Source organism: Platichthys flesus, chromosome 5 (assembly GCF_949316205.1).
Source record: "Platichthys flesus chromosome 5, fPlaFle2.1, whole genome shotgun sequence".
Lineage (NCBI taxonomy): Eukaryota > Metazoa > Chordata > Actinopteri > Pleuronectiformes > Pleuronectidae > Platichthys > Platichthys flesus.
Window position 1 is genome coordinate 25,474,960 of NC_084949.1, and position 14,028 is coordinate 25,488,987.

Sequence of the window (14,028 nt, forward strand, 5' to 3'; positions counted from 1 at the left end):
TAAGAATTCTCTATCTCTCTCTGAATCTATCTATCTATCTATCTATCTATCTATCTATCTATCTATCTATCTATCTATCTATCTATCTATCTATCTATCTATCTATCTATCTCTCTCTCTTAATCTATCTTTTTATCTATCTATCTATCTATCTATCTATCTATCTATCTATCTATCTATCTATCTATCTATCTATCTCTCTCTTAATCTATCTTTTTATCTATCTATCTATCTATCTATCTATCTATCTATCTATCTATCTATCTATCTATCTATCTATCTATCTATCTATCTATCTATCTATCTCTCTCCCTGAATATATCTATCTATCTATCTATCTATCTATCACTCTCTCTCTCTCTGAATCTATCTATCTATCTATCTATCTATCTATCTATCTATCTATCTATCTATCTATCTATCTATCTATCTATCTATCTATCTATCTATCTATCTATCTATCTATCTATCTCTCTCTCTTAATCTATCTTTTTATCTATCTATCTATCTATCTATCTATCTATCTATCTATCTATCTATCTATCTATCTATCTATCTATCTATCTCTCTCTTAATCTATCTTTTTATCTATCTATCTATCTATCTATCTATCTATCTATCTATCTATCTATCTATCTATCTATCTATCTATCTATCTATCTATCTATCTATCTATCTATCTATCTATCTCTCTCCCTGAATATATCTATCTATCTATCTATCTATCTATCTCTCTCTCTCTCTCTGAATCTATCTATCTATCTATCTATCTATCTATCTATCTATCTATCTATCTATCTATCTATCTATCTATCTATCTATCTATCTATCTATCTATCTATCTATCTATCTCTCTCCCTGAATATATCTATCTATCTATCTATCTATCTATCTATCTCTCTCTCTCTGAATCTATCTTTCTATCTATCTATCTTTCTATCTATCTATCTATCTATCTATCTATCTATCTATCTATCTCTCTCTCTCTGAATCTATCTTTCTATCTATCTTTCTTTCTATCTATCTATCTATCTATCTATCTATCTATCTATCTATCTATCTATCTATCTATCTATCTATCTATCTATCTATACTTGGAAGATCATATTATTTTCCAGTGTAATTATTATTTTATTATTCTGTAAACCATAACGACACTCGTGCCCTGTGAAGCGTATCAACAGTTCTCAAACTGGCCCCCGGGGGCCACAGAGACCATCCATCATCCCAGTTGTCCACACAGTTATTGTGCAATGTTTAAAATCACCTTAATTTTCAATTGGGAGGGAAAGTGACGATATGAACAGCAATGTTTCAACTATTGACGTAATTGTGAAAAAGAAATAACACAGATTATGATGATAACTTGATTTGCTTGTAGAATATTCCATTCATATTAATGTTAACATGTTACAGAGCATAGTCTGATTGTAACTTGTTGCAAATGCTGGTAAAACTCAAAAGGGATGTCAAGACATATACATTTTCTTATCATCTTTATGTCAATGCAAAAAACGGTGCTGTCGCAAAACTTTGCATTGTGTCCAATGGGGGGGGGGGGTAATTTATTGAGGTCAAGGTCATAACAAGTATCAGGTTGGAATGCTCATTCATTAAAGATTTGAATCCATTCTAAATCAGTACACAAACTGCTTCACCTGAATGTCACAGCCCTTGCATCTGGATGACAATGGATGAGTTTCCTGAAAATTGAAAAGGGGATTCAATTTTTGTTTTAAAGATTCTAAACTGTACAATTTGTCATGAAAACCTGCTAAAGCCCACGTGAGATGGAAAAGCAAGAATCATAGCTAATAATAGAAATATAGAAATACGCACAAACGCAATTTTGGCTCCAAAAGTAATTGTCCTATGAAACAAATACTCAAAAATCTCCCCCGGCATTGACCATGATACACAACGTCAACTAAGACCAGTTGAAATTAGGAGAAGTGAGAATATCCAGTTCCTCTTTTTCTTTAATAGGAGAACTTAGCTAAGGGCCTTTTGTAAAGGTTACAACCTTCCATTTCCTTTCATGGAAGCCGGACAAGCAGCACGAGGAGAAGGCCACCTGCTTCTTTATCTCGGCTCTTCCAGTCAGAGGGAGTAGCCGTCTTATCCTGGTCGTTACTGGTGAGTGTGTCGATCTGACAAAGAAATTATTTCTCTTATCTTGCTAAGAACATGGAGTCCAAAGACAGAGTTCTGTCCCTGTGAGCAACCTCGTCCAAAAAGTCCTAAATTCTTACTTTCTTAAATCATCTTTAAAAATAAAATAGGAAATCTGATATAGTCGTACTAGCAAAAAAGTAAAAAGTCAAATATTGGACAGTTGTGACATGTACTTAATAATCCTGTTCAACACTGTATTAATATATTTTTCTATTTTATTATTACAATGTGAATAAATGTCTGATTCTCAACAGAACGCTTTTTTCATGATGAGTTCACACAGCGTCCACTTGAGGGCAGCAAAGCACTAGAGCAGTTTTTCATTACGGTTCATGTTACAGCTACAGCCTGAAATCATCTAGTTCAACACGTGCCTTTACTAGTATTTGTTATCTTGTGTGCATAACTTAATCTACTAAGAATTCATGTGCGTCACTAATGAGTTCAGATGCACGCAGCCACCATGATGCACAGAATGTTCACCTTGAAGCGTCACATGGTAAAATTTGTTCTGCTCCTATGTGAAAACACAGAATAGTCATCAGCGGTAATTATGTGCACAAACTCGTCTTCTCAAGGTTATTGTGTGTTAAAGTTTGTGTGGGAACAAATCATCTTGTGTGATTAGAGAGAAAATCCCTCGCTGGGAGTTTTAGGTTCTTTACACTATCTCACAATGATGAAGAAAGTGAAACAGATTCCTGGATCAGAATCAGAATTCTTTTTATTGCCATGTACATTTGCACATACAGGAAATTGCCTTGGTGATCCGGCCCCTTGATCCAAATCCGTCCCACAATTGAAAGGGTCCTTCCTTGGATCCGGCCCCAGCACTTCTGAAAATATGATGGAAATTAGTTTGTTTAACAAACACAGACAAAATCATAACTCCAACAGGAATCCTTTAAGTTTCAGATCGAAGGGATTCTCGAGTTGATAGTTTTGGGTTTTGTTTTTCTACATTCAGGGGAATTTCCTCGGCACCTAAATTGGGAGAGCACACACTTCTGTCACTTCTTCAAACATGTGATTGTGACACGGCCTCTTGGAAACATGTCGAACGGGTTTTTTCCATGTCGTTGTTTCACATCTATTGAAACATGGATAGCGTGTCACCCAGATGCGGCTTCACACCTCGTTCACAGAAACCACACTCAACCACTCTTTTCCTGTAACTCATTTCATATCAGCTCAGATCCTCAGAGAAGAACGTAGCATTTTCAGCACACACCCGCCATGGACAGGACTTCTCGACTGCTGTGTGTGTGAGGTTGACAGAACCGGCCGAGTTCTCGCAGGACGGGTAGGTTCTTCTCTGAGTGAACTCTAATTGAGCCAGTCTGTGGGAGGAAGTGAGGCTTTAGTTTTACAGGAGGATAGAATCGAGTGTGGTTGGTTTATGTGATGAAGAAAGATTAGAAGGGATCTAAATGTGTATATACTGTGTGAGTGTGTGTGTGGGTGTGTTTGTCTGTCAGCGATAGTGACCTTTAAACATTGAATCTTTCTGTGATAAGATCCACAGATGAATATGTTTTTATTTAGATCTTGCATTTTCAAAGAAACCCCCCAAAAATAAGAGATTACTCGATCTGACTGGAAATACAATGGCTTCTTCTTCTTGTCTCATAAAAATCTATATCCGCAATATTCTGGCTTCATTTTTCTGAAACAGGAGGAATCCATTTTTATATCTATTTCTTAAAACTAGCATCTCAGCTGTCACTGTGGCATTATGAATGAACAGTGAAGTGAATGACAGAAGCCAACTATGAGAAAGTAGCTTGACGTGTACTTGACTTTTTAGTTTGGTCCATGTCCCGACAACCAACTTGGAGGAAGTGGGACTTGTAACCTATACTGCATCCAACCACCAGGGGGTGATCCAGATATTTGGCTTCAGTTTTGGGGGGCTGTCATGTCGTCCATCTTTATGTGTACAGTCCATTAGAGGCTGTGACTTTACAAACCTTTGCACCAGTTTCATCGAGAACATGAAGCATGAGGAGAGTTTTTTTTTCTTGTTAGAAGCAACAGTAGCTTACCGGGAAGAGAAAAGGATGAGGAAGTGGTTTGTGTGTGTGTGTGTGTGCTTTTTGGTGTGTGTGTGTAGTTTTTGTGGTTCCATTTCTTTGCTTGTCTCTATGAAATGGAGAGAACAGAGAGAGAAAGTGAATAAAACAAAAAAAAACTGCTCTTGGAGCAGGTTGGGGGAAGTCCAAATGTCAGAAGAAGATAAAAAAAAGGTAAATGAAACTTGTTATCCATCGAGCACAGCACTTGATGAATTGAGATTAGAAGGTGTTGAAACCCCCCAGTGATCTGCAGACGCTGCTGGCTGTACTCACATCTTCATGTCTGGACATTGGGAGGAAGAGGAGACACATCGTCAGTCTCTATATTTTTTTCTTTTTTATCTTAAAAGTTCATATAACCTTTAGTGCGAGTGGGTGTGATTTACATCTTCTGTGACAGAAACTACAAAGAACTACTTCTTATATTTGGTTTAAAGATTTTTAAGCCACCACAGAGTATTTATATATATATATATATATATAAAGAGTGTTTCTAAGCGTGTTTCTAATAAAACACGCTAATGGAAATCATGACTTGATGGTGTGTGACATCCCCTCAAAGATAAGATAAATGAATCTGTAATCTGTGACCTGTCGTACGCAGGAAGTGCATCATGAAACATTTGGGTTCTCAGAAAAAAGCGTTGACCGTCATCGTGATTACTGATTTCTCAGTAAGTGACCTGCAGCGACTGTGAACATCATTTCCACATCCTCTTTGACACTTGCCTGACGTTCTCTTCCAGGGAGTCCGGTGGAATGAAGCACCTTGAAGCAGCGGACTACAGATGTAGAGCTTGGGTTAATTTTGTACTTTCACATCTGCCACAATACAAGAGTAAACCTCCATGTGTGAAGAATAACAAACATCTCACCTCTCAGCGAGTGGGGCTTGATGTGGTGACGGCTGAAACTAACTACTGAAGCTTTTCAATACTAAAATCAGAAATCTACTTTTAAAATATGAATCAAAGGGGATCTAAGTGCTGCTGTACAGGACTCTGGATCCCATCTACGGGGGGGGGGGGGTGGAAATTAATTAAATCAAACATAAAAGATTAAAAAAAATCTAAAGTGTTGATCCTGAAACTTGAAGTTTGACTAAACATAGGACTATATTTATAATTCATAAGAAATGTGGCACATTCAAACAGGTGTTTGTCAGCCATGGAACCAGACTGAGGGCAGATGTGAAATATGTCTATTTCTGCTTTTTGACCGTGGGCGTCACGGGTATCTTGACGTCTTTGTGGTCGGGGTTATTTCAGAACGTTATCAGCAGGTTATAGGTATAAAATATGACATGTTATCCCTCTCTCACTCGTCCTCGGTTGCATCTGCTTCATCTGCACAGAATGAGAAGGAGGAACCAGTGAGCTGCAGGCCGGAGCAGTCGACCGTCTGGCTGGAAACAACAATCCCCAGAGGTTTTTAGATCTCCCAGAACCCCCCCCCCCATCATGATTGATGACAGAACAAATGGAGAGAAATAAGAAAACTGCTCTGCTGGTTCTTCTCGCTGTGCTTCAAGTCCTCAGCGTCAGGATGCTGGATTGTCCCGACCAGCCGGATCAAAGTAAGTGATTTAATGATTTTATGAAAAGATCTTTCTGTAAAAAATCTCACATGACAGATTTGGCATTTAACCATTTCCCCACAGATCTCACCTGCCACACTGACTACAACCATTCCATCACTTGTGTGTGGAGCAGTGCGTATGAGCACAGGGAGGCTCTGTGCACACTTCACGCCAAAAGGTTAACTGATAAGCCAAAGTAAGGACGGAAACCACAAAGATATCATATATGTTCTCAAGTACTACAGCAGGCAGTGAAGTGACCGGAGCGTTTTTTCTCTTTTTCACTAGTCATGCATACAACGCTTCCTGTGACCTGGAGCCGGCTCATGTGTCCGGACCGGCGCTGAGGAAGTGCACCTTGCACTTTAAAACAAGTTACAATGTAAGTTTGAAATTTAAGATCCTGTTAAATATCTGTGCAAATCAAAGGTGAGACAAATGTTCCTGTATTTTTCATTTGCTTCAAACCTGTCTAATGTGTAGGGACACAGCATCTATACGTTTAAACACCTGTAGTGTGTTCGAGAGGTGATTTTGTTAGTGTCAAAGTTCAGCCAAGTTAAAAGCCGACTCCCCCCTAGTCCAGTCCATACTGCCAATGCCTCACATTTGCATAATCATGTCAAGTTTGTTATGACACAGAACAAATTCAGGGAAAATGATGTGTTTTCTAAATTGGAGCATGTTTCAAGTGATAACACAAACCCCGATCAGAGCGGAACTTGTCTCCTTTAAATCTCTTATTCAGGAGAGAAACTGTCCAGCAGCTTTGATTCATTTACATCTTTTTCATCTTGTATTAACATACATTTTTTTAATGTTTTCTCAGTTCCTGCCCATTCACATCCTGTCCATAAACCTGGAGTGTGCCCCTGCAAAGCAGATTTTGACCATCTCCTTCAAGCCAAGCTGCCACAGTGAGTGTGATGAGTGAGTGTCTGTGCATTACCTTGTCATCCATGGTGACCAACAAATCATTTGTGTGATCCCGCAGTCAAGCTGCATCCTCCAGGTGAACCGGGAATCAACGGCACCACCGCTTCCTGGATCTCTGAAGTGGAGAAGAGCCTAAGGTTCAGTACTTACACCGGCCAGCTGCAGTGGAAAAGATGGGATCAGTCATGGAGTGTGTGTATACATTGTGCTTGTTTTAATACAGTGTGAGTGCGTGTGTGTGTGTGTGTGGTAAAACTAAGTGTTTGGAGATCTTGAGAGTGAATCTTAGATGATTTATTACAGTGGCTCTGAAGGTCAAAACCAAACCACATTTAACGGTGTTACAAAATGAAATGAAAAAAAAGAAAAAAAAAACAGAAAAAGGGAGAGGCGGTGGACTAGTGGCAGAAACTTGGACTATGGGCAGAAAAGGTCTCTGGTTCGTCTCTGGTTCGACTCCACTGAGAAACAACAAAAAGACGAACCTGGATTGATCTGTCCAAAAATCCAAGAGGATTCTCCCTACCCTCTCTAGTGCCCCTGAGCAAGGCACCTTACTCCCCCAATATCTGCTCCCCAGGCGCCGCACATGGCTGCTCACTGCTCTGTGTGTCCTGCAGCAGATGGGTGAAAAAGCAGAGGTTAAATTTCCCTAAAATTGCATGAGTGTGCCTCTGTGCATGTGTTTGGGACAAATAAATGCATCTTAATCTTAATCTTAACCTTGTCTCTAAAATGTTGTATAATGTTTTGGGATGTCATCTCATCATCTCATTTTCATCCGCTTATCCGGGGTCGGGTCGCAGGGGGAGCAGCTCAAGCAGGGGGCCCCAGACTTCCCTTTCCCGGGCCACATTGACCAACTCTGACGGGGGGATCCCGAGGCGTTCCCAGGCCAGTGTTGAGATATAATCTCTCCACCTAGTCCTGGGTCTTCCCCGAGGTCTCCTCCCCACTGGACGTGCCTGAAACACCTCCCAAGGAAGGCGCCCAGTGGGCATCCTTACCAGATGCCCGAACCACCTCAGCTGACTCCTTTCTAAGTGAAGGAGCAGCGGCTCTAATCCGAGTTCCTCACGGATGGCTGAACTTCTCACCCTATCCCTAAGGGAGACGCCAGCCACCCTTCTGAGAAAACTCATCTCGGCCGCTTGTACCCGTGATCTCGTCCTTTCCGAACTGCAACCCCTCCCCACCCCGACTACGCCTCGATATCCTGTCCATGTATATCACAAACAGGATTGGTGACAAGGCGCAGCCCTGGCGGAGACCAGCATCCACTGAGAACGAAACTGACTGGCTGCCGAGGACGCGAACACAGCTCTCGCTTTGGGAGTACAGGGATTGGATGGCCCTGAGGATAGACCCCCTTACCCCATACTCCCGCAGCACCTCCCACAGTTTCTCCCGGGGGACCCGGTCATACGCCTTCTCCAGATCCACAAAACACATGTAGACCGGATGGGCATACTCCCAGGCCCCCTCCAGGATCCTTGCGAGAGTGAAGAGCTGGTCTGTAGTTCCACGTCCGGGGCGAAAACCGCATTGTTCCTCTTCAATCTGAGGTTCGACGATCGGCCGAACCCTCCTTTCCAGCACCTTGGAGTAGACTTTACCAGGGAGGCTGAGAAGTGTGATGCCCCGGTAATTGGCACACACTCTCTGGTCCCCCTTTTTGAACAGGGGAACCACCACCCCAGTTTGCCACTCCTTTGGCACTGTACCCGACTCCCACGCGATGTTGAATAGGCGTGTCAACCATGACAGCCCCTCAACACCCAGAGCCTTTAGCATTTCTGGCCGGATCTCATCAATCCCTGGGGCCTTGCCACTGCGGAGATGTTTGACCACCTCAGTGACCTCCACCAGGGAAATTGACGATGAAACACCATCAACCTCGAGCTCTGCCTCCAACATAGAGGGCGTGTTATTCGGATTCAGGAGTTCCTCAAAGTGTTCCTTCCAACGTCCGACAACCTCCTCAGTTGAGGTCAACAGAGTCCCATCCTTACTGTACACAGCTTGGATGGTTCCCCTTTCCCCCCTCCTGAGGTGCCGGATAGTCTTCCAGAAACACTTTGGTGCCGACCGAAAGTCCTTCTCCATGACCTCTCCGAACTTCTCCCACACCCGCTGCTTAGCCTCCGACACGGCAGCAGCTGCAGCCCTTCGGGCCTGTCGGTACCCTGCAACCGAGTCAGGAGTCCTCCAGGATATCATATCCCGGAAGGCCTCCTTCTTCAATCGGACGGCTTCCCTGACCACCGGTGTCCACCACGGTGTCCGAGGGTTACCGCCCCTTGAGGAGCCTAAGACCCTGAGGCCACAGCTAGCCGCCGCAGCTTCAGCAATGGAGGCTTTGAACACCGCCCACTCCGGCTCAATGCCCCCAACCTCCACAGGAATGCCAGAAAAACTCCGCCGGAGGTGTGAGTTGAAGATACCTAGGACGGGGGCCTCCTCCAGACGTTCCCAGTTCACCTGCACTACTCGTTTGGGCTTACCAGGTCTATCCGGAAATTTCCCCCACTCCCTGATCCAACTCACAACCAGATGGTGGTCGGTTGACAGTTCCGCCCCTCTCTTTACCCGAGTGTCCAAAACATGCGGCCTCAGATCAGATGACACGATCACAAAATCGATCATTGATCTTCGGCCTAGGGTACTCTGGTACCAGGTACACTTATGAGCACCCTTATGTTCGAACATGGTGTTTGTTATGGACAATCCATGGCTAGCACAGAAGTCCAATAACAAACGACCGCTCGGGTTCAGATCAGGGAGGCCGTTCCTCCCCACCACGCCTTTCCAGGTGTCTCCATCGTTGCCCACGTGGGCGTTGAAGTCACCCAGCAGAACTACGGAGTCCCCTACTGGAGCCCCATACAGGACTCCATTCAGGGTCTCCAAGAAGGCCGAGTACTCTGAACTGCTGTTTGGTGCATACGCACAAACAACAGTCAGAGTTTTCCCCCCTACAACCCTTAGGCGCAGGGAGGCGACCCTCTCGTCTACCGGGGTAAACTCCAACACCGCGGCGCTCAGCCGGGGATTTATGAGTATCCCCACACCCGCCCGACGCCTCACGCCCTTGGCAACTCCGGAGAAGAATAAAGTCCAACCCTTATCCAGGAGTACGGTACCAGAGCTGAGACTGTGCGTGGAGGTAAGCCCCACCAGATCTAACTGATAGCGCTCCACCTCCCTCACAAGCTCCGGTTCCTTTCCCCACAGCGAGGTGACGTTCCACGTCCCCAGAGCCAGCTTCTGCCGCCCGGGTCTGGTCCGTCGAGACCCCCTACCTTCGCTGCCACCCATGTGGCTGCGCACCCGACCCCAACGGGTCTTCCCACAGGTGGTGGGCCCATGAGATGAAGAGAGGGGGGGTGCCACGTAATTTGTTCGGGCTATGCCCGACCGGGCTCCGTGGCAAACCCGGCCACCAGACGCTCGCCATCGAGCCCTCCGTCTGGGCCTAGCTCCAGACGGGGGCCCCGGGCTTCCTCCGGGCTGGGTCCCATCTCCTCTTTTGTCGATATTCATTGAGGGTTTTGAACCATTCTTAGTCTGGCCCCTCACCTGAGACCACTCTGCCATGGGAGACCCTACCAGGAGCACAACTCCAGACAACACAGCCCTCAGGTTCACGGGGACACGCAAACCTCTCCACCACGATAAGGTGACGGTTCAAGGAGAGGTTTTGGGATGTTTTCTTGTGTTTTCCAAAATGTTCTTTTCTAAAGTGTTGTGTTGTGTGAACTGTTGTGGTCTTTTGACCCTCAGGGCCTCTCTAATACTTACATATGATCTGTAGAAAACCCAAACATCAGTGGACGGAGAGACGTGTTGAATGTCCCCTTGTTTGTTTTTCTTCTTCGCCAGGATCCCTCCATGCAGACTAAGCAGACAAAAAGCAAAAGCTGTGGTCAGGAGTGCACGGCTCAGCTGGACGATGAGACGCTCGCACTCGGAGAGAAGCACGAGGCACGTGTTCGAGTGAAGCCTGATGTGGGTTCGCGCGTGTCAACGTGGAGTGAATGGAGCCCTCCTGCATCGTGGGTGTCCCCTGTGGGAATCACAAGACCACCATCACAACTAATATCAAGTAAATGTTAAATGTCAAGTATAACCAGAATAAATTGGTTAATTTAACCTCAGTGGAAAGTAACAAGTTTCCGAGATAAATTTAGCATTTGGAGATTTGTTTCATGTCAAGAATTCCAGGGAAGGAAACCAGCTGGACGAACTTTAAATGAATAAAGAAAAAAACGGCGATTCTCTTAAACGACATGTCAAATAAGCTTATTCTCTTTTTGTATGCACTCAACCCAGATTTGTCACACAGTGTGCCGACCTCTGAGCTAATGAGAATCCCTGTGTTCGTCAGGTTTAACTGGAGGCATATTGGCCGTGATCATCGGGGGGGCAGCGCTGGCCTCGATTCTGGCCGTCATCCTCTTTAGGACTGAAAAAGCCTCTTGGTGAGCAGACACCACCACACACAGAAGACTTCTGTCCTATACGCGCATTGCATTCTGTGTTTTCTGACAGCTGCCATGTCATCCTGTACTTCAGGGTTTACGAGAAGATGAGAGGTCCAGACCCTGGAAAGTCCTTCCTTAAAGATGTCAACTTCCAGGTGAGCATATTCAATTCTTTCAATCTTAGTCCTCATCGCTTGATTTAGTTTGTTCCAGTTTATTCTAAATAAAGATACACACTAGATTCTGGTGTGAAAAGGAATATTACAGTTCATATACTTGGGCATCAGAACAAGCAGCGTGACTCTAACGTGTTATTAAAATAGCTTAATTACCTATTTAGCAAATGCAGGAAATGAGTTGTGGTCATAGGGAGTTGCTTCCAACTACCAAACACATTTTAGTCCAATGTCACCTCTTCAGCAAGTCAGTAATAGCTCTGTCTGTCATTGGCTGTTGGGGCAGTTAGCGTTCGGTGGTTTCCCCAGATAACTGACTGATAACCGCCTGCTGGAAAATGTTAAAAATGTTAAACAGTGAAAGGTGTGAACCAGCTTCACAGCTCTCTGCAGCCTGGGCACCCCCAGCAAACGCTTTCTGACAAATCCACAGTATCGTTTTAAAGATGGAAAAATCTCAACACATATTAAAGAAGGCAGAGAACCAAACTAACAGATGCGCTTATGTGGGATGTGAAACCAGACAGAAAAAAATAATCATCAGACAAAACATGTGGCATTTACAGAATCAAGAAAACAGGAAGAAGATAGAAAACCTCATGAGCACCTTACATTTCTCCTTTTGCAGTTGATTTTTGCAGGTTTATAACCTTGTAAATTGTTTTTGTTCTGCATATTGTTAATCAACTCGATGCCTCCTCCCACCTTCTCTCTTCCAGAACTGGTTGAGCCCTCACCTGGCAAACGAGTCCTTCCTCTCCTCCAGGAAAGTGGAGGATATCTCCTCTGTGGAGGTGGTCTCCTCCGTGGATGCTGCCACACTCTGCAGCAAAGAGGTGGCTCTGCTGGCGAAGATGAGAAGTGAGAGCATCTGCCAGTTGAACAGCTCCATATTTCTGAACCCAAGTTACTCCCACCTCTGTCCTCCTCCACCTTTCCCCCTGCCCTCTGCCTGTGATGCACCTCATGGCGCTCGTCACAGTCTGGGTGACGGCAGGAATGCGGAACAGGTTAGAGAGGAGGAAAGAATGAAAGAACTGGAGATGCTACAGCTTCTTTCCAAAGGCAACAGCAGCAGTGAGCCATTGCCAGTCGTTTCGGACTATGAGAAGGTTGAGAAGCTCCAGGTGGAATGCTTGAGGCTCCAGAGACTAGACTCAGGGATGTGCAGTAGTGAAGAGATCAGTCAAGAGATTCTGGAGGCCGATAACATCAGTGCCAATGAGAGTCATGACAAAGCACCGGAGGAGAAACAGGGAGGAATCGGAGCAGTTGATTTTCAGAAACTGTTTGGAGGCAGTGGAAGCGTTTTTGGCAAAGGGTCAATTCAGGTTTGTTCCGACTACGAGCAAGTGCAGAGGCTGCAGCCGGAGAGCCCGGAGCTCCCCAGCCAGGATTCAGGGGTTAGCAGGGGGGGAGAGGAGCGGGCGAGCCACGATGAGAGCCTGGAAGACGAAGACAAGTCCAGCAAATCCACACACTTCCTGTTTCCTCCTCCTCTCGCATCAAGTGCTCTGCCACGTTCAGGGATTTCTTTCCCACAACAGTTCTCTGGTTTTAGTCCAAGTCCAAGTCTCAGACCCTCCGGTGAGGGATACATGCCGGCGAGGACAGGAACCGTGTTGAACATAAACTGAAAACTTTTCATCCATCAACATGAAATGTGCAGCACTCGATGACAGCTGGAGACGTTTAGCTCGTGCAAGTTCTCAATAGTTCAGCCGATTGCAGAAATCAAACGTTTGACTGTCCCAGATGAAGAACGTAGCAGGAAACTTCTACAGTCACACTTTGCACGATGTGTTCCAACAACTGACTCGGATGTTTGTGCTCTCCAGCTTATTTCAGATGAGATTACCCAGAGTTCAGTGCAGGTGTGAAAGCAACACATGTCACAACGTATCGTAGATTTACGAAGTGAGCGATGTCCTTCATTGAAGGGATGACCCTCTTTTTGAAAAATGAAAGAAGCTTATTTTCAGTCTATTTAATGTTTTTTTACTGTGTTTCTATATACTTCTGAAAAATGACAACTTTATGTGAATGGGTTTTTATGATATTATGAGAGTCTGTATGATAATTTAAACAGCCGATTTATTTCATGGATATACATCAGTGTCTGGTTTACCAGCCACTGATGTATAACATACACAGCATTAAAGCTGTGTATGTTATTTAAATGCTGCAAATGAAGCTCCTATAGTTAGGGCCCGAGCACCTCCGATGGGAGGCCCTATTGAAATTGCAGGGATTATTCTGAGCTTTTTTCAACGTGGTCAAAAAGTTTTAATTTTGGTTGTATTTGTGTGTTTTTTTAATATATATATGTATTTATAATAAAGGATATGATTAAAAAGTAAAGCATCAAGCCTCAATTCCATTTATTTACCATATAGGTCAGAAAACATCATCTTAGGAATCATTGCCAATACATTCAAAGACACACACACACACACACACCCAGGCTGATAAAATGAACACAATCCATAGGTCGGGCTCTGCACATGATATATAATATTTTGGGTAGCTGTAGAAAACTTATCAGATTAATTATATGGCTGGATTAAGGCCATGAAGTCAGTGCATTCACTGCTTTTTTAAGA

At 44.1% G+C, this 14,028-nt stretch overlaps 1 protein-coding gene across 1 annotated transcript; it reads left to right on the top strand.

Annotated features, from left to right (window-relative positions):
• Positions 1-3,350: 3,350 nt before the first annotated feature.
• Positions 3,351-13,771, top strand: LOC133953175 (interleukin-2 receptor subunit beta-like). Its single transcript, XM_062386970.1, has 10 exons — positions 3,351-3,478; positions 5,605-5,826; positions 5,911-6,025; positions 6,118-6,211; positions 6,659-6,746; positions 6,824-6,957; positions 10,648-10,870; positions 11,153-11,246; positions 11,341-11,404; positions 12,145-13,771. Exons 2-10 carry the CDS (start codon positions 5,718-5,720, stop codon positions 13,060-13,062), a joined length of 1,839 nt encoding a protein of 612 aa, XP_062242954.1. The 5' UTR covers positions 3,351-3,478; positions 5,605-5,717; the 3' UTR covers positions 13,063-13,771.
• The last annotated feature ends 257 nt before the right edge of the window (positions 13,772-14,028 follow it).